This window comes from Vidua chalybeata, chromosome 19 (genome assembly GCF_026979565.1).
Source record: "Vidua chalybeata isolate OUT-0048 chromosome 19, bVidCha1 merged haplotype, whole genome shotgun sequence".
Lineage (NCBI taxonomy): Eukaryota > Metazoa > Chordata > Aves > Passeriformes > Viduidae > Vidua > Vidua chalybeata.
The window spans coordinates 456,949-473,850 of record NC_071548.1 but is presented as its reverse complement, the minus strand read 5'-3'; the positions used below and the strand labels follow the sequence as shown (position 1 = coordinate 473,850).

The 16,902-nt window shown below is 59.8% G+C and overlaps 1 protein-coding gene across 7 annotated transcripts; it reads left to right on the top strand.

Moving 5' to 3' along the window:
* Positions 1 to 522: 522 nt before the first annotated feature.
* On the top strand, positions 523 to 16,442 carry LOC128797878 (uncharacterized). 7 transcript variants are annotated; one of them, XM_053960795.1, is made up of 4 exons: positions 1,219 to 1,267; positions 1,615 to 1,744; positions 2,321 to 2,444; positions 2,576 to 4,650. In XM_053960795.1, exon 4 carries the CDS (start codon positions 3,166 to 3,168, stop codon positions 4,615 to 4,617), a length of 1,452 nt encoding a protein of 483 aa, XP_053816770.1. In that variant the 5' UTR covers positions 1,219 to 1,267; positions 1,615 to 1,744; positions 2,321 to 2,444; positions 2,576 to 3,165; the 3' UTR covers positions 4,618 to 4,650. The 7 variants fall into 7 exon arrangements, with proteins under 7 accessions (XP_053816772.1, XP_053816775.1, XP_053816774.1 ...); XM_053960793.1 differs by having other exon boundaries at positions 1,223 to 1,267; positions 1,610 to 1,744; XM_053960797.1 differs by lacking the exons at positions 1,219 to 1,267; positions 1,615 to 1,744 and adding an exon at positions 523 to 825.
* Positions 16,443 to 16,902: the final 460 nt, after the last annotated feature.

Below are 16,902 nucleotides of genomic sequence, written 5' to 3'. Positions count from 1 at the left end.
GGAATTCCAGCCCGGGCCCCGCGGGGAGCCCTCGCCACCCGCTGCAGGTGAAAATCGGCTCCTGCCACGAGGGCTCCGTGTTTTCAGTGCGAAAACCTCCGTGCTGTGCCTGCAGGGGACGGCGCAGACGGGGGCTGCAGGGAGAGCTGCTCCCCTCCTGTCCCCCACACACGCACCGGGAGGGCAAGCACGGCAGCCCCGGCAGGGCACACTCAGCCCCGCGGAAGGACGATCGGGGACAGGATGAAATCCCCGGAATTCCCTGGGGACCGGGCTCCCCCCACAGAGCCCGCTTCTCCTGCCGTTTGCCGTGAGGGGCAAACTGGAAGCTCTGGGAGGGATTACAAAAAGCAAACTGGAAGCTCTGGGAGGGATCGCAAGTTCCCCGAGGCTTTGTGCAGAAAGCCTCCATGAGGTCACCCCATTCGTGCTCTTGCAAAACCCTTCCCCCTGTGGGTCTTCGGTGGAGGGCAGAATCTGTCCTGAATCCAACTCCCTGCTCCAGCAGCTCCCGGGGCTGGGCTGGGGATTTTTCAAATACGTGGAGATAAAAGCAGAATCTTCAGCGGGGTCTGTGAGGTGACACACAAGCAGCACTGATCCCCGTGGCTGTGCCAGTGCTGCTCTGCACCTCTGCAGGGACACCAGCCCTGCCCCGGCCCTGGGCTCAGAGTCAGGCTAACAGCAGCCCCTGAACTGTTGTTTCATGGTTAAGACCAGGAACCAGCTTTTGTAGGAGCCAGGACACGGTGCCCACACGCCACCTTGGGGAGTCCTGTAGGATTTGTGTCAGCGGCCCAGGAAAAGGCACATCCTGGTGGAGAGGTAAGCAGGGCACAGAAACACTTGGAGGCACAGATGAGGCCGTACAAGGGCCATGCACAGGACAGCAGGAACAGCTGGAGACAGCCAGGCTGGTTTTAGGCTGCTTTCCTAAGGAAACGAGCACTGAGTGCCCTGGGAGCCCCCAGAGCACCTGGCTGACCCAGCTGGAGCCCAGCAAAGGAGGAATCCCCCCACCCCGAGAGCTCCAAAACCCCTTTTGGGGTGTGGGGGATGGCTGGGGTCGGGCTCAGCCGCTGGCACTGATGGAGGAGGTGGCTCTGGGGGACAAAAGCAGCTGGGCTGGGTGTCCCCTCCCCCTTTAACGGGGCTGGGGGTGCTTTGTGCCGTCACGGGCGCCCGGCGCTGCCGGCGTTCCTGGGTGTGTCCCGAGCCCTCGGTTCCAGCAGCCGCTGCCCTGCCCCGTGCGCTGCTCGGCATCCAGGTACCGCGGGGGAAGCGGGGCTGGGGGAGGCTGGCACCTGGAACGGAGCGGGGAGCTGAGCCTGGGCAGCCGGCAGCGACAGAGGGCATGGGAGGGAGCCCCAGGGAGTGTCTGCACCCCGGCCTGTGTCCTCTGCCCCGCTCCCAGCTCGGCCAGCTGGCCCGGTGTCCAGCAGCATCCCGTAGCCCGCTGCAGGCCGCCTGGGTGGGAGTGTGGCTCCCAGCGCGGCTCCTGGCTGGACAGGCAGGGAGCTTTCCCTCGTAACCTGCTTTAAGGAGCACACAGCGAGGGAGGCTGGGGCTGGAACACCCGTCACCAGCTCCAACCCTGCCTTTTCTTTAGAGCAGGTGACTTTGGCCCCTGGCTGTGCTTTCCAAAGCCGTGAGCTCTGTGTGCAGCAGCTCCAAGGCAGCTTCCAAGGCTTTCAGTCGGGCTCACCCGTGCTCCCGAGCCAGGCAGGCGAGTGCCGGAGCACGGGTGCTGATTCTTTACTGCTCGAGGAGGGGTCTTTAGGAGAAATGGGTCCCTGGTGTCCCCGAGACGGGTCCTGGGTGTCCCCGAGATGGGTCCTGGTGTCTCCACCGGGGTTGGTCACAGACCCAGCGAGTTTGACCTCCTGCACCTTAGGGGAATGGACAAAGGGGTCAGTGCAAAGTCCACTGCAGAGCCCAGGCAGCCTGAACTCCCCAGCTTTGGGGGGAACTGTCCCCACGTGTCCAAGGGGGGATATGGGGTAGGCGGTTCGGGAGGGCTGCACCTTCCCTGTGCCTCAGCCCAGGGAGAAAGGAAGAGGGCAACACACGGCCGGGAGTTGGGGATACAAGGAGGCTGCACCCCCAAAACCTCGGGAGAGACCTCCCGGCGTGGGGCCCAATGGACTCTCCCTTCATTCCAGTAAAGCTGCGGACTCTCTGTCTCCTCTAGGGACATTGGCCTTTCATAAAGTGATTTTTTTGCACACTCCTGACCTGCCCGTGAGGGAGAACAAAGGGAAAAAAACCTTGTGGCCACACAGCCAAACACGACCTTGTCTGCTTTGTACCCCCACTGTAGATTCGGTGAGACACATTGTGAGTTTTTTAAAAGAAAATCCTGGAGCCATCAGAGAAGGATGCATTTGACCACTTGCCGGGGATGGAAAAGCCTTGTATCAACATCTCCGAGGGCCTGAGCTCAGGTGAGGGCGGCGATGGGCAGGGTTACAGCAGAGCATCCCCGCGGCGTGGGCATTTCCCTCACGCTGCTTTCCTGCTAAATTTTGGGACGTTTTTACTGATAATCCTAAATCTCCGCTTGGCTGGTGCTCAGCTCCTGGCTGCAGGCGGAGATGGGCTATGCTGTGCCAGGGTGAAGGGTCAGTGTTCTGTTTCTCCTTGGTTCTGCTGCCCTGAGTGTCCTCCAGCACCGCGGGAAGCGCTCGGGCCGCTGGGATTTCTGCAGCTCCCAGGGGAGTCAGAATTTACTCTTTGGTAAATGTGGGACGCATTCCCTGAAAGATCGGGAAACACTCGGATTTCGTTTCAAGCAGCGCAGCAGAAAAGCGATCCTCACTTATAAGTTCCTGTGGCAGTTCGCTGCCCCAGGTGTAACTTCCCCCTCCCTGATTGCCGATAATTGATGCCAGTGAGTGGCTAATTGCACCCATTTAGCGCCCCGTTTGTGTCGGCTGCTCGGGCGGGGAGTTGGTGTTTGCACCAGGTGACACCGAAATGATTTCCTGGGTGTTTGGGCGCGGTTCGCGCAGAGCGAACATTGAATTTGGCGTGTGGAACATCCTGTGCAGAGACATCGGAGCCGGCCTGTGGCTGCGCGCTGCCTCCACTCCTGCGGGGAGCAAGGGGTGCAGTCTGTGCCAGAAAGTGATGACGGAGTCTGTAACTTAATTCTGGGTGGTTTGAATGTCCCTGCATGTTTGCACCTTCTGGCAGTTTCTGTTTGCTGGTGCATCCTGCCTGGGACGGGGATGTGCCCGGCCCAGCTCTGGCCACGCCAGGGTCAGGTGGAGGAGCCCCCCCACCAACCCGCGGGGTGCAGCCCTGGCCCCGACAGCCCCAAGTGTGCCCCTGGCCCCCGTGGAGCCCCGGCTTGCCCGGCCCCCGTGGAGCCCCGGCTTGCCCGGCCCGTCCCTGCCCGGTGGAAGGGTCGTGTCCCGCTGGGTTGTACCTGTGGGGGTTGAGCTGTGGGGATCCCTCCTGCTCACGGCAGCTCTTCTGTCCCCTCACCTGTCCCGGGGGACGAGGGCTGTGTTCCTCAGGGAGCTGCTCCGTGCCGCCTCCCAGGTTTGCTGGATCTGTGGGCAGCGGTGCTGGAGCAGACAGAGGGCCCTGCTGTGTGCAGACAGACAGACAGACAGACCCCAGTGTGCTGCGTGCACCTGGAGCACTGCCAGGGGAACATGGAAAGCAGATGTTGGACTGGGACCTGCTGGAGAAGCCCCGGGCCCTCGCTTCCTCCCGCGCCTCTGTGGTCAGGGCTGGAGCCGGGAGCTGTGCGGGACTCAGCCGAGCCCGGTGCAGGGAATGTCTGCAGGGAATGCCTGCAGGGAATGCCTGCTCACAGCCCAGTGCAGGGAATACCTGCAGGGAATGCCTGCAGGGAATGCCTGCTCACAGCCTGGTGCAGGGAATGTCTGCAGGGAATGCCTGCAGGGAATGCCTGCTCACAGCCTGGTGCAGGGAATGCCTGCAGGGAATGCCTGCTCACAGCCTGGTGCAGGGAATGTCTGCAGGGAATGCCTGCAGGGAATGCCTGCTCACAGCCCAGTGCAGGGAATGCCTGCAGGGAATGCCTGCAGGGAATGCCTGCAGGGAATGCCTGCTCACAGCCCGGTGCAGGGAATACCTGCAGGGAATGCCTGCAGGGAATGCCTGCAGGGAATGCCTGCTCACAGCCCGGTGCAGGGAATGCCTGCAGGGAATGCCTGCATTGTGGCATTCACAGATGCAGGAGCAGCCACAGGTCCCGTCACACAGGAGCTGAGGCACAGCCAGGAGCTGAGGTGCTGGCGCTGCTTTTCCCTGCTCCCGAGGCAGCCTGGAGCTGCTCTGGGTTACCCTGCAGTGGGGTGGCCGCTGTGGGCAGCTGGGTGTGGGTCCCCCTCAGCGTCTGGCCAGCCCTGCTTGTTCTTTGGGGGTAGCACTGGGGATCTGGGCCCTTCCCCACGGGTCTGGGCCAGACCCCCACATCCATTTGAACTTCCCAAAGAAAGACCCCGATGGGTGAGATCCCAGCTGGGCTCCACAAACCTCCCCGACTTCCACCAGCCAAGGAATGGGAGTTCTCTCACTTCTCCTTTGTCCTTTGCTGTGTCACCTCGTGCTTGCTCACCAGCTCTGGGGGCTGAGCAGTAGGGGATATATCTGCACCGTGAAAAAGGATCCTAATTCCAGGCTCTACAGACATTCCTGTTCCTGCCAGCCATGGCTCCTGCAGCTCGGATGTGGCAGAGGAGCAGTTCCTGCAGCACAGGAGGTGTCTGGAGGAGCTGGAAGCTTTTGTGCAGCTTGGGGTTTCTGTGCTCTCAACAGCAAAAAAAAAAAAAAGAACGTGCAGGAATTTTATTCTGTCTCGCCCATAGGCTTTGCTTGCGAATTTCCAAAGGGATTTGATGGTTCAGGGCTGGAGAGAGCAGACAAAGGTTGCTGCAGGGAGGAGGGATCAGTTTTGCTGAGCAGGAAGACTTCAGTGGAGTGATTTTGCTCTTGGAGTGAGCAGCAGCACTATTGGGAAATCCACGCTGGAGAGGATGTTCTGAGGGCCTTGTGCCTTTCCTGCTCCAGGCCATGTGTGCAGCTGGAGCAGCCCCAGCCCTGGCTGCCTTTCAGGGCAGATTAGGGAAACTAATTGGATCCAAATGCCCTGATCTGGCTCCTCTGGCTATGGAGTATCCAAGACCCAGTGGGTGATTTGAGGTGTTCAATGGCTCTTGTGTAGGGCTGAGTCCCACAGGTGAGGGCCTGGATGTGCCTGATGGCTTGGACAGGACTTTCCTCTGGAAAAGAAAACCAGAGAGAGCACTTTGGAGGGGATTAACCTTTTGCTGAGGAAATGCTGGCCAAGGGTGTGTCACTGTTGGCAAGAAAAATCTCTGGATGCTCTTGGACGTAGTGGTCTGTGCTTTCATTTGAGGGTGCCTCTGTTTTTAGGATTCAAGCACTTTATGGAGTGTAAATCCGAGACATCCCTTTCCCACCAGCTCAGGGAAGGGGCAGGGTGGGGAGGGGGGCACTCAGTTTGACTGTTCTTGGCCTTTGCCTTCCTTGCCCCGCCGGGAAGATCGTTCTGATTTCCACTTCCCTGTCCCATGCCATGGAGAGAAGGCTGAGCCCTTCTCCAGGCAGGAATTCACTGCGAGCTTTCCTTGAGCACAGCTCAGGAAGGGCAGTGCACAGTGCTGTGAGTGATTGGCCTTTGGTGTTGGTGTCTCCTGGAAATCCCATCCAGAGTTCCGGCAGGAATGTGTGAGGGATGCAGGAAAGAGCAAACAAAGCTCTGGGGTTCACTTGTAGAGAAGCAGAGCGTGGGTTTCACTGTGGGCGGCTGATCTGAGGGTTTCCATGTGCCACCGTGTCCTGCTGGCCCCTCTGTCCCCCGAGCAGCTCCTGGTGGCCTCTGGTGTGTCCAGGGCCGAGCCCTGCTGATGGAGCAGCCGGTGCACAGCATCTCCTCTGGACAAGAGGGTGAACAGCTCCTCCAGAAATCGCCACAAAGCTCCTCAGGTCGTTCTGGATGTGCTGCAGGACCCTGGGAATGCTGCTTTCCCTCCTGGTGAGCTGTGGTGTGAAATGGGGAGAAGTTCCTGTGCTGAGTGAGGCTGGAGGCTGACAGAAGGCTGCCGCTGATGGCAGATACAGAGGGGGTCACACGAGTGGTGACACGAGAGCTCCCGTGATGACAGAGCTGTTCACAGCTTCCCTTGTCAGAAGTGCCTTCCCAGCCCGGGATCCAGGGAAGGGCTGCTCAGGCACAAAGCCCAGCTGCCTCGGGAGAGTGCTCCTGCTGCCTCTGGGACATTCCCCACGGAATCCAGGCCTGTCCTTTCCTCTCGGAGATAAATGGGTCTGGGGCATGTGACACCCACCAGGGACAATGAGTAGGAAAGTGAAGTCACCCAGACGTTGCTTCAAGTGACCTCAAATCACTCGGGTCACTCCAGGAGGCTCCCAAAAACACACAGCCCCCACCAGAACTCAGCAACCACAACTCCTGGAGGGAATTTCTTCCCTGGATGTGTAAATTTTATTTTTATCCTCATGTGCAGCTGCTGCTCTGGCAGAAGCTCTGGAGACCCCGGGGCTGGGGGGGATCTGTGCTGGGGGAAGACACAACAGAAAGGAGGGACTGCTGCAGCTGAGGCACTCCAGAAGGTCATTGAACGAAACAATAAATGTGACAAGCCCAGGGTAATCCATGTGCAGGCCAGGCTCGTGTGCTCCGGCCCTGCCTGGGTTATATTTGGTGGTGGGTCTGGGCAGGGTTCCCTTTTCTGCCCTGGTGGTTGTTGTGCAGGAATGAGGGACTGGGGAGCCCATCCTGGGTTTCCTGGGGACGGGCAGGGGAGGCTCCCTCGCCAAGGAAGGGGAATGGCACAAACAGAGACACTGAATGTTCCTGTCTCACATTTCTGGCGTGGCAGGGAGGTGTCACAGCCCTGCAGCATCTTCCTGCTAAAAACAGCTGCTGTCCCAGCCCTGCTCGTGGTGTCCAGGACAGTCCGTGTCCAGGGGCCCCTCCCGGAATGTGGGGTGGGTCAGGGCTGTGTGCTGGGTGCCATGGCATGCACGCCGAGGGGACCCGGGGGTGACGTGACCTTGTCCATCCTCTCCTGCTCCATGAACAGCCTGCCCAGGCCGGGGTGGCGTCCCCATCCCTGGGGACTGAAAAGCTGTGCGTGTGACACTTGGGGACAGGGTGTAGGGGTGGCCTTGGCTGTGCTGAGGGAATGGCTGGTCTCGCTGATCTTGGAGGGCTTTTTCAACTTAATTCCTTGATTTCAAAGGGCCAGGCTGCTCAGGCAGGGCTGGGGTTTGCAATGCTGAGTGCAGCAAAGCCAAAAGCCTGGAGCTGCCTGGAGCAGGGAATGCTGTGCGGGAGCGATGCTGCTGGCTCGCAGCTCGGGAGATGTTTGGGCAGTGACATCTCCCGTGGGCTGCAGCTGGAGGGGGGCTCGGCCCAGCAGGGGCCACTCTGGGAACATGTGAGACTGTGGGATGAGCGGGAACAGCCGAGCCCTGTGCCTGCAGTGTCCTGCCTGGGGCACGGTGTCACTTGTCCTGTCACTTCTCCTCTCGCAAGCAGCACAAGTGACTTGTCCTGTCACTTCTCCTCTCAGCCCACGTGCTGATGGGGCTGGCTGAGAATGTTTCCCTGTGCTAAGGGGAATTTCATGGCAGAATGAAAACAAACAGTGCAAGTTTTCCATTTGGAGGGATTGTTTTCACTGAAAAGTGAGATTTTCTGTTCTCTTGCCTGAACACGTTTTTGATGCAAAGTGGATGTTTTCCAGTTTTTCATCTTGTCAAAAAGTCAACAGCTCTCAAAAGCAGATCTATTCCAGCAAAATACTTTCAGGCTTGGAGCTTTGTCTTCCCAACTCCTTTTCAGCCAGCTCAACTCATTTTAGCTGTTGGGGTTGGATGTCTCCTCATCTGAGTGCCTTCACACAGAAATCCTTTTCCCATATTAGAGAGCAGGATTTTAGTGAAAGCAGGGAAAACCATCAAGCAGAAGAGTCTCCATTTTGTTATTAAAAGCCTGCTGGGCACTGCCCAGGGAATGGTCCCGGCCCCGAGGCTGCCAGAGCTCCAGGAGCGTTTGGACAGCGCTCCAGGGATGCGCAGGGTGGGGTTGTTGGGGGTCTGGGCAGGGCCAGGGGCTGGTCTGGGTGGTCCTGGGGGGTCCCGCCCAGCTCGGGCCGGTCCCTGGCTGTGGTTTCCAGCAGGACACCGGCTGCGGGCGGGCGAGGCTGTTCCCGGTGTCCCGGGGAACCGGAGCGGCTGCTCGGCCCCAGGCGGGCTGGGAGCGGCTGTTCTCCAAGAGGCTCCCGTCAGATGGAGCCGTGGATGTGCTCCGGGCTTTGCTGTCCTCGCTCGGGGTCTCACGGTTAGCGGAGGGCGCTCCCGTGCCGGCCGCCCTCGCTGCCCCGGCGGTGCCGGCGCTCCCCCGCCCGAGCCGGGCCGGTCCCTGCGGTGCCTGGCAGGACTCGGACGCGCTCCTGCCACCACCGGGGTCCCAGGGCGGGACAAGGGGGGGGGGGTTCTGTCTCCTGTGGCCGCAGCCTTTGCACCGGAGCTGTCCTGAAACGCCCTCCCTGCCCCGGGGAGCGGCGCCGGGCCCCAGAGGGAAGGGGAGCCGCTGTTTGTGCCCGTGGTGCTGAGTGCTGAGGAGGGGAAGCTGCACGCAGCAGCGGCTGCAGCGCTCACGGGACTCGGATCCTTAAACTTCGTCAGGAAGGAATCCTTCCCTGTGCATGGGGAGGCCCTGGCAGTTTCCTGCCCCACAGGGCTCGGACCAGCCCGAAAACACCTTTGGGGGCAGAGCTGCGGTGTGAAACTTGGCCAAGTGAAAGAGGGAGGTGTCCCCAGCACTGCTGGAGCAGCAGCACATCCCGGTCCTTGCTGGGGCAGGGAGGTGCTGAGGGTGGGCTCGGGGTCACTCCTGGGGGCAGCCGGGCACTCTCGGGGATGAGCAGTCCCAGCACGCTGGAGCTCAGCGGGGCTGGGGTGGCAGTTCTGTCCCTTTCCAAAGGGGCTGCGCTCAGCACGGGCTCCCTGCAGCATCTCCAGCTGCGGGAGCTGCTGGGAGCCCTGGGGCACCTCCAGGCTCTGCCCCTGAGCATGCTGGAAGCGCTGAGGGTTTTGGGGGACAGGATTTTGGGGGGGCTGTGGCAGCAGCAGGGCAGGAGGCGGCCCTGGAGCCGCTTCTGAACATCTTGCCCTTTGCATCCTGCTTCATCTGCATTGGAGTGCAGGGCACTGTGTCTCCCAGGGGAAAAAATGCCCAGAAATTCCACAGACCCTTCAATATGGTTTCTGTTTTACAGCGAGACAAAAAGGGGCCCTTTGTGTGAGGGCTGAAAGGAACAGCCCAGTCCCACAGCCTCCCCAAAAGCTTAATGTCAACTATTTGCCTCCTTGTGCTTTCACATAAACAAGCACTTTCTCCTGAGTTTCTGGGCTCTGGTGGCTCCCCCAGCTCCGTGCTCCCTGTTTGGTGGCTCCCGTGGGATGGACACGTCCCTGCTGCCCATCTCCCAGCCAGGGGGTGCCCGTGCAGGGGGAGTACAGGACTAAAGCTGGGCTTGGTGAGAAGCGAGCAGCTTGAGCAGGGTTTAATTCAAGACTGCTGCTTGTCTGACAGCAGGGACGAGCTCTTGCTTACAGATCCGAGCTGGCTGAAGCAGCAGCAGCCTGGTGAATCCCCCCGCTCACACCAGCCTGGCCCAGGAGCTGCTTCTGCTCTAGCTGGGCCATCCCTGTGCTGCTGTGGGGTCAGACGTTCCCTGCCTTGGGTGCCTGCAGTGTCCCAGCAATGTCCCAGCAGTGTCCCAGCAGTGTCCCAGCCATGTCCCAGCAGTGTCCCAGCAGTGTCCCAGCCATGTCCCAGCAGTGTCCCAGCCATGTCCCAGCAGTGTCCCAGCAGTGTCCCAGCCATGTCCCAGCAGTGTCCCAGCAATGTCCCAGGAGTGTCCCAGCCATGTCCCAGCAGTGTCCCAGCAGTGTCCCAGCAGTGTCCCAGCCATGTCCCAGCAGTGTCCCAGCCATGTCCCAGCAGTGTCCCAGCAGTGTCCCAGCCATGTCCCAGCAGTGTCCCAGCAATGTCCCAGCAGTGTCCCAGCAGTGTCCCAGCCATGTCCCAGCAGTGTCCCAGCAGTGTCCCAGCAGTGTCCCGGCAGTGTTCCAGCCATGTCCCAGCAATGTCCCAGCAATGTCCCAGCAGTGTTCCAGCAATGTCCCAGCAGTGTCCCAGCAGTGTCCCCGCAGTGTGCCAGCAGTGTCCCAGCAATGTCCCAGCAGTGTCCCAGCCATGTCCCAGCAGTGTCCCAGCAGTGTCCCAGCAGTGTCCCAGCCATGTCCCAGCAATGTCCCAGCAGTGTCCCAGCAGTGTCCCAGCAGTGTCCCAGCACTGTTCCAGCAGTGTCCCAGCAGTGTCCCAGCCATGTCCCAGCAATGTCCCAGCAGTGTCCCAGCAATGTCCCAGCACTGTCCCAGCAATGTCCCGGCAATGTCCCAGCAGTGTCCCAGCAATGTCCCAGCAATGTCCCAGCAATGTCCCAGCAGTGTCCCAGCAATGTCCCAGCAGTGTCCCAGCAGTGTCCCAGCCATGTCCCAGCCATGTCCCAGCAGTGTGCCAGCAGTGTCCCAGCCATGTCCCAGCAATGTCCCAGCAGTGTCCCAGCCATGTCCCAGCAGTGTCCCAGCCATGTCCCAGCAGTGTCCCAGCAGTGTCCCAGCAATGTCCCAGCAGTGTCCCAGCAGTGTCCCAGCACTGTTCCAGCAGTGTCCCAGCAGTGTCCCAGCCATGTCCCAGCAATGTCCCAGCAGTGTCCCAGCCATGTCCCAGCAATGTCCCAGCAGTGTCCCAGCAGTGTCCCAGCAATGTCCCAGCAGTGTCCCAGCAGTGTCCCAGCCATGTCCCAGCCATGTCCCAGCAATGTCCCAGCAGTGTCCCAGCAGTGTCCCAGCAATGTCCCAGCAGTGTCCCAGCCATGTCCCAGCAGTGTCCCAGCCATGTCCCAGCAGTGTCCCAGCAGTGTCCCAGCAGTGTCCCAGCAGTGTCCCAGCCATGTCCCAGCAGTGTCCCAGCAGTGTCCCAGCAGTGTCCCAGCAATGTCCCAGCAGTGTCCCAGCAGTGTCCCAGCCATGTCCCAGCAGTGTCCCAGCCATGTCCCAGCAGTGTCCCAGCAGTGTCCCAGCCATGTCCCAGCAGTGTCCCAGCCATGTCCCAGCCATGTCCCAGCAGTGTCCCAGCAGTGTCCCAGCAATGTCCCAGCAGTGTCCCAGCAATGTCCCAGCAGTGTCCCAGCAGTGTCCCAGCCATGTCCCAGCAGTGTCCCAGCAGTGTCCCAGCAGTGTCCCAGCAGTGTCCCTGGGGCTGCACTGCCTGTATCTTCTGCTGCTGGGGGATCCCTCATGCCCCTTCCTCCTCTTTCCCCGGCGCTTTCCAGCCTTGGGGCTGGTTTGGGGGGCTGCTCCCAGCATCTGAACGTGGCTCCTGGGCTTGCTGAGGGCAGGGCTTGCTCTGGGGAGAGGTGAGGGGGATGTGATCCACAGGGATTCATTCCCACCTCAGCACCTGTTGGGGAGTATTTGGGAGTGTGGTGCCCCTGGCCTGGGGTGGGAGCGTGGCTAATCAGCCACCCCGGTTAGCCCCTGGCTCAATGCCCTGGATCCCAAGCCCCCTGAAGGCAGTGATGGGCACTTGTCCCCCCCACCTGATGCTGGTTCAAGCCTGTTGTGGAATAAACAGGAACAGAATACTTGCTGAGCTATTTGTTCCTTCTGTTGGCTTTTCACTGTAGCCCTAGCACCTAGACAAGGTTTTTCACCTTCCCTGGAATCTGTCACGGGATCCTGACTTCCCAAATGTGCCGTGCTGCCTCTTCTGTTGCTCTGTTCCTGCTCCTCCCCTTTCAGAGCCGGTGATCCTCTCTTTCCATCTTCATCACACAGCCCCCAGCTCACACACACAGGGAGGAGCTTGGCTTGGGAGCTGCTCGTGGAGAACTTCAAACAGTAGAATCAGATGAATGAATAAAGGGGATTTTTGTTGCTCTTATCCTTTCATCAGCTTGATTTGGTTCCCAGCAGTTGATTTTGCAATTGCTGGTCCATCTCTGTGCTTAGGGTCAAATTAAAATCCTGCTGGAGATGGGAGCAAAGTGCTGTGGAGTTGTACGGGACAAGGAAGGGCTGAATCCTGCTTCTATCAGAGGAGCACTTGCTTCTCCTTATTTTGCTGGTGCTGAGAGGTTGGAAAACCCTTGGATGGGAGCCTTGGAGGCAGGAAGTCTCTGTGCTGAGGCTCCCCCGGCCAAGCACGTGAAATGCAGCATTAGGATGTTCCCAGTGGTGCCTGTCAGCCTTCTTGGCCCCCCGGCTTTGGGACAGGAGGGGCATCAGCTGCTGCTGCTTCCCAGGGTGGTCCAGGAGTTTCCTGTGCTTCTGCTTGGTTGTGGGAAAAGGAGATGTTTCAGTGTGAGTGAAAACCCCGTGTCGGTGGGAGAGTGCAGAGCCATTAATGCTGGAAAAGGCCTTTCAGGCTGACTCCGGCCACGGATCTCACAGTGCCACCTTCAGCCAGGCCTGTTCTGAGTGCTGTGGTGCCACCCCAGCAGGACCCTGTCCCTAAGCCTGGTGGGCTGCAGGGACCTGGGAGTGCCCAGGCTGCTCCTGCCTCCCCTGGCACCAGGAGCCACCAGCGGAATCTCCTGGCCCAGCCCTGGATCTGTCAGCTCCTGCAGGCCAGGCCACCCCAGCCAGGAATGCGGGAAGCTGAGGGGGCTCAGGGCCTCACAGCAGGGACTGCCTTAAAAACAAATGAAAGAACAGAGGGAGAAATATTTGTAATGACTGTGAACTTTAGGAACAGAAAATAAAAGCTTACTCTTTTGCAGAGGTCCCTCTGCAGCCTGTAATTTCATTTCCCCCATTTGCTTTTACTGCTTGCTCTGGGCCCTGTCAGAGCCCCCTGATTTACAGGCGACAGCTTTGGCTGTTTGTCAGGCGAGGCTCTCTAAATATAAGAGTGTGAAACCTGTCCTGCTGCCAGCAGCTCTGAGAATGAAACCCATGAGCTGCGGCGTGGGGCAAAGCGCTGGGCGCTTCATGGCTCCAGTGGCTCTCAGAAAAGCCTCCCTCCCTCCCTCCCTCCTTCCTCCAGGAGATTTCCCTTGCGTTGCCAGAGCCTCTCTGCTGTCCTGCAGCTGGGCAGTGGGAGCAGAGCAGGCAGGGGCTGTTTGCTCCCTGCTCAGCCCTGCCCTGGGCTCAGCACCACGAGGCGCAGCTTTACTGAGCGAGGCTTTAGCCCCGGGCTTGGTCTCGGGTTTTGTTTTATTTTCATTGTGAAAAGGTAAAGCAAATGAGCCAAATGCAGCCTCACACAATGGCAGCGATAGAGCACAGCCTGCTGATGAAGTGAATTGATAATTATGTCTGGAAATTGGGGAAAGACTGAGCAGATCTCAGCATGTGCTTTAATCTCTGGCTGATAAGGAGAAGCTGTGTTCCCTGTGTGATGATACTTCTGTGTATCTGTCTGTTCCTGTCTTTGGTGGTGCTTTTTTGGATGGTGTTAAAGTAATGTGCACCTCTGCCTGTCAATGCCTTGAAGCTCAGCAGCATTAATTTGGATTTAAAGTGGGCCATGTGTGTCCCCAGTCTCCAAGAAACCATAATTCTATCATGAACTATAAGATTCTGGGTTTGCCCACTTTCAGCATCACAAAAGGGTCGTTGTTTGAGCGAGGGGGCTTTTACACTCTGCTCTGCAAGGGGGGCTCCTGCGGGGTCCCAGCACCCTGGGCCTGATTTACAGCCTGGCTGGGCTGAGCCGGGGCTGCTGCTGCTGCCAGCCCGGGGCGAGCAGCCTCGGGGAGCCCTGGCTCTCCCAGCACAGCTGCATGCAGGGGCAGCTTGTGCTGCACAAAGGAGCCTTTTTGCTTGGGTTTTTGGGCCGGAGCAGAGAATCTCAGACTGGTTTGGGTTGGAAGGGACCTTAAAGCTCACCTTGTCCCACGGCAGGGACACCCTCATAGAGCAGGCTGCTCCCAGCCCTGTCCAGCCTGGCCTCGGAGGGAAGGGCACCGCGGTGCTGCAGGGGCTGGGGGCCTCCAGTGCTGCTCTGTGCTGCTGGGGCAGGCTCTGGGCCACATCCCCTCCCCGTGTCCTGCTGCAGCTCAGGCTGGCAGCCCCCACAGCTCTGTGGGACCGTGGCTGCAGCTCTTTTTTATCTCCCCCGAGTCGCGCAGAGGGAATCCGCTGCACGGTGCCCTCCAGAGCCTCTGGAGCAGCTCGTGGTGAGGATGAAAACTAGCAAACGGAATTTCTGGAATGTCTGTGAGCTCTGGGGCCTGGCTCATCTCAGGTGTCAGGGCCTGGAGGGAACAGCCCAGTGCCACCAGTTCCACCCGTGCCCCAGGCAGACCCCGAGGTGGGGCTGGGACAGGAGCGTGTGGGAGCGTTTCCCACTGCAGCAGGTCCTGATCCCTCGGCGTGGGCAGCTCCAGGAGAGCCCCGGGCAGGGCAGGGCAGGGCAGGGGCAGCAGCCGTCCCGTGCCTGCAGCAGGAGGGAGCTGGGCCAGCTCTGCCTGGACAGCCCTTCCAGGTCCCAGGACAGGGCTGGGACAGCTCTCGCTGGCAGGTGCTGCGGGGAGAGCAGCTCGTGCTCGTAGCATTCCCAGGATCTCGTGGAGCCCTTTCTCCCTGGCCTCTGGAATCACTTCCAGGCTAGTAGCCAAGCACAGGCTGTAAATAACAAAGTGTGGCTGATGATCCCAGCTCCTTCTGCTCCGGGATGTTGTCAGCTCTGGGCTTTCCCTTGGCATCCTCTCTCCAGTGCTTTGCATTCCCATCCTCAGCTCCCAGGGCACTCCTGTCACGCTCTTGGTGTGGAGGAATCACCTCTGTGGGGGCCTCCCCAGGGATGTAATGCAGGGAAAGCTGCTGGACCCCGGCTCTGCAGGCAGGGAATGTTTGTGTGTCCTCTCCCTGTGGCTTCTTTAGCGTTTCTGCTTTGGGAAGGGATAGAGAGAAGGTCAGAGGAGAAGTATCTGGGATTTGCATCAGCCTCTGTCTCTGCTCTCCAGCATGGGAAATTTGGCAGATCTTGTGTCCTTGTCTGGGGATATTTGCACCCAAGCACCCACAACCACCCAGGAAAATTCAGCTGGTGGCATCCAAACTTTCTCCTGACACCAAAAGTTCCCACACCAATCAAAAATCCAAACTGGGGATGTTCTCCGTCACATTGCTTTTTTACCATTCAGGAAAGTGAACAAGCCCTTTATTGCCCCGTGAGAGGATGCTGTGGCAATTGGGCACTGCAGCTGAGCCCGAGGCCCTCTAGAAAGCCCGGGAATATCCCGTGAGTGGCAGCATTTACCCAGGACTAAATAGCACAGCAGCCATTCCTGCCGCATGCCCTTGTCCTGCTGTGCTGCCCAGGCAGCCTCTGCAGCCCTGGAACACCTGCCGGGGTGCAGGGAGGCTGAGGGCTGCAAGGGGAGCGGTGGGAGGCGCGGGCTGGCCCCACACCCCGGACCCCTGTCCTCCCTGCCCCTCGGTGGGTCACTCCGTGCCTCTCTCTGGCTGCTGGGGCGAGGGACGGAGCTGGATCTCTGCTCTGCAGGGCGCGGGGGCCTTTGCCTGGTGGGGATGAGCAGCTCTCCAGCCCCTTTCAGCGGGGTCCTGCCCGCGCTGGGCTCTGTCTGGGAGCTGAGGCCAGCAGGGCCCTGTGCCTCGGGCAGAGCCTCGCACCCCGCGCTCAGCTGCGGAAATAGAGGCTCAGAGGCTGCCAGTCGTGGCTAGCGGCCGTTTCTTCCATGGATTCTTTGGGTCCCGATGCAGAGCAGCCACAGGCGCTGCTGCCCCTCGGCGATGCCCCCGTGGCCACAGCAGAGCCACGGCTGGTCCCCGTGGGGTCCCCGGTGCCACCAAAGGACTCCTTTGCGACCCTTCCCGAGGAGGGCTGTGCTCTCACGCCGTGTTTTTGGCTTGCAGAGGATGCGCTGCCCTCGCCCAACGTGGGGCTGCCCAGCGCCCAGAACCCCCAGCAGCCGCCCGGAGACGCCTACGTGACCCACACGGGACCACTGGTGCGGCGGCTGCGGCAGCAGGAGTGGCTGGGCAGGGCTGGCCTGGCCCCGACCCCAACCCCAACCCCGACCCCGACCCCGACCCCGACCCCGACCCCGACCCCGGGCCGGCCCCGCTCGCAGCCCAGCCCCGCACCGAGCCGGGAGAGTCCCCCGGGAGCTGCCGAGGCCCAGCGCCCCTCGGCACCGCCGGGCGTGTGCCACATGGTTATTTTTGCGAGAAAACCTCCCTCGGCCGCGCTGCCCCGGAGCAACAGGGCGCGCTCCAGCCAGGGGGAATGAGCCGGCAGCCGCTGAAGCCACGGAGAGGAAGAAGATGCTCCTGAGTGTTTTCCAGACTCCATTAAACTTCCCCTGCAAGCAGCATTGGACTCTTGGAGCCTTTTCCTAAAGGGCTGATTGGAATGAAAGCAGAAGGGGGTGGAAACGCATCCTGGTCTCTGCTCTGCAGCAAGCCACAACTCTGCTTTTGAAATAAAATATTTAACTTGTGATGGTGGGGAAAAAAAAAAATTGACCCTTTTTTTGCTCTCAAAATTAAATTTACTTAAGGAAGCCGCTTGTCCTGGAAAACTCTGCTGGAGTTATAAACAACTTATCAGATAATCCTGAGTATTTTCTGCTGCATCCAGTGTGTGGTTCCTGCTGTGCAGCCCCTGGGATTTTGGCTGCTGTGGGACTGGTGCCACTTGGCAGCTGAGTGCTTTGGGAAAGGGTGTTTGGCTTCTGCAGGGAAAGAATGTGAAGAATGAGAAAATGTGGCAAATAAAAAAAAGAGAAACTACCACATTCTGGGCTGGATAAATAAATTTGTTCCCTGTCC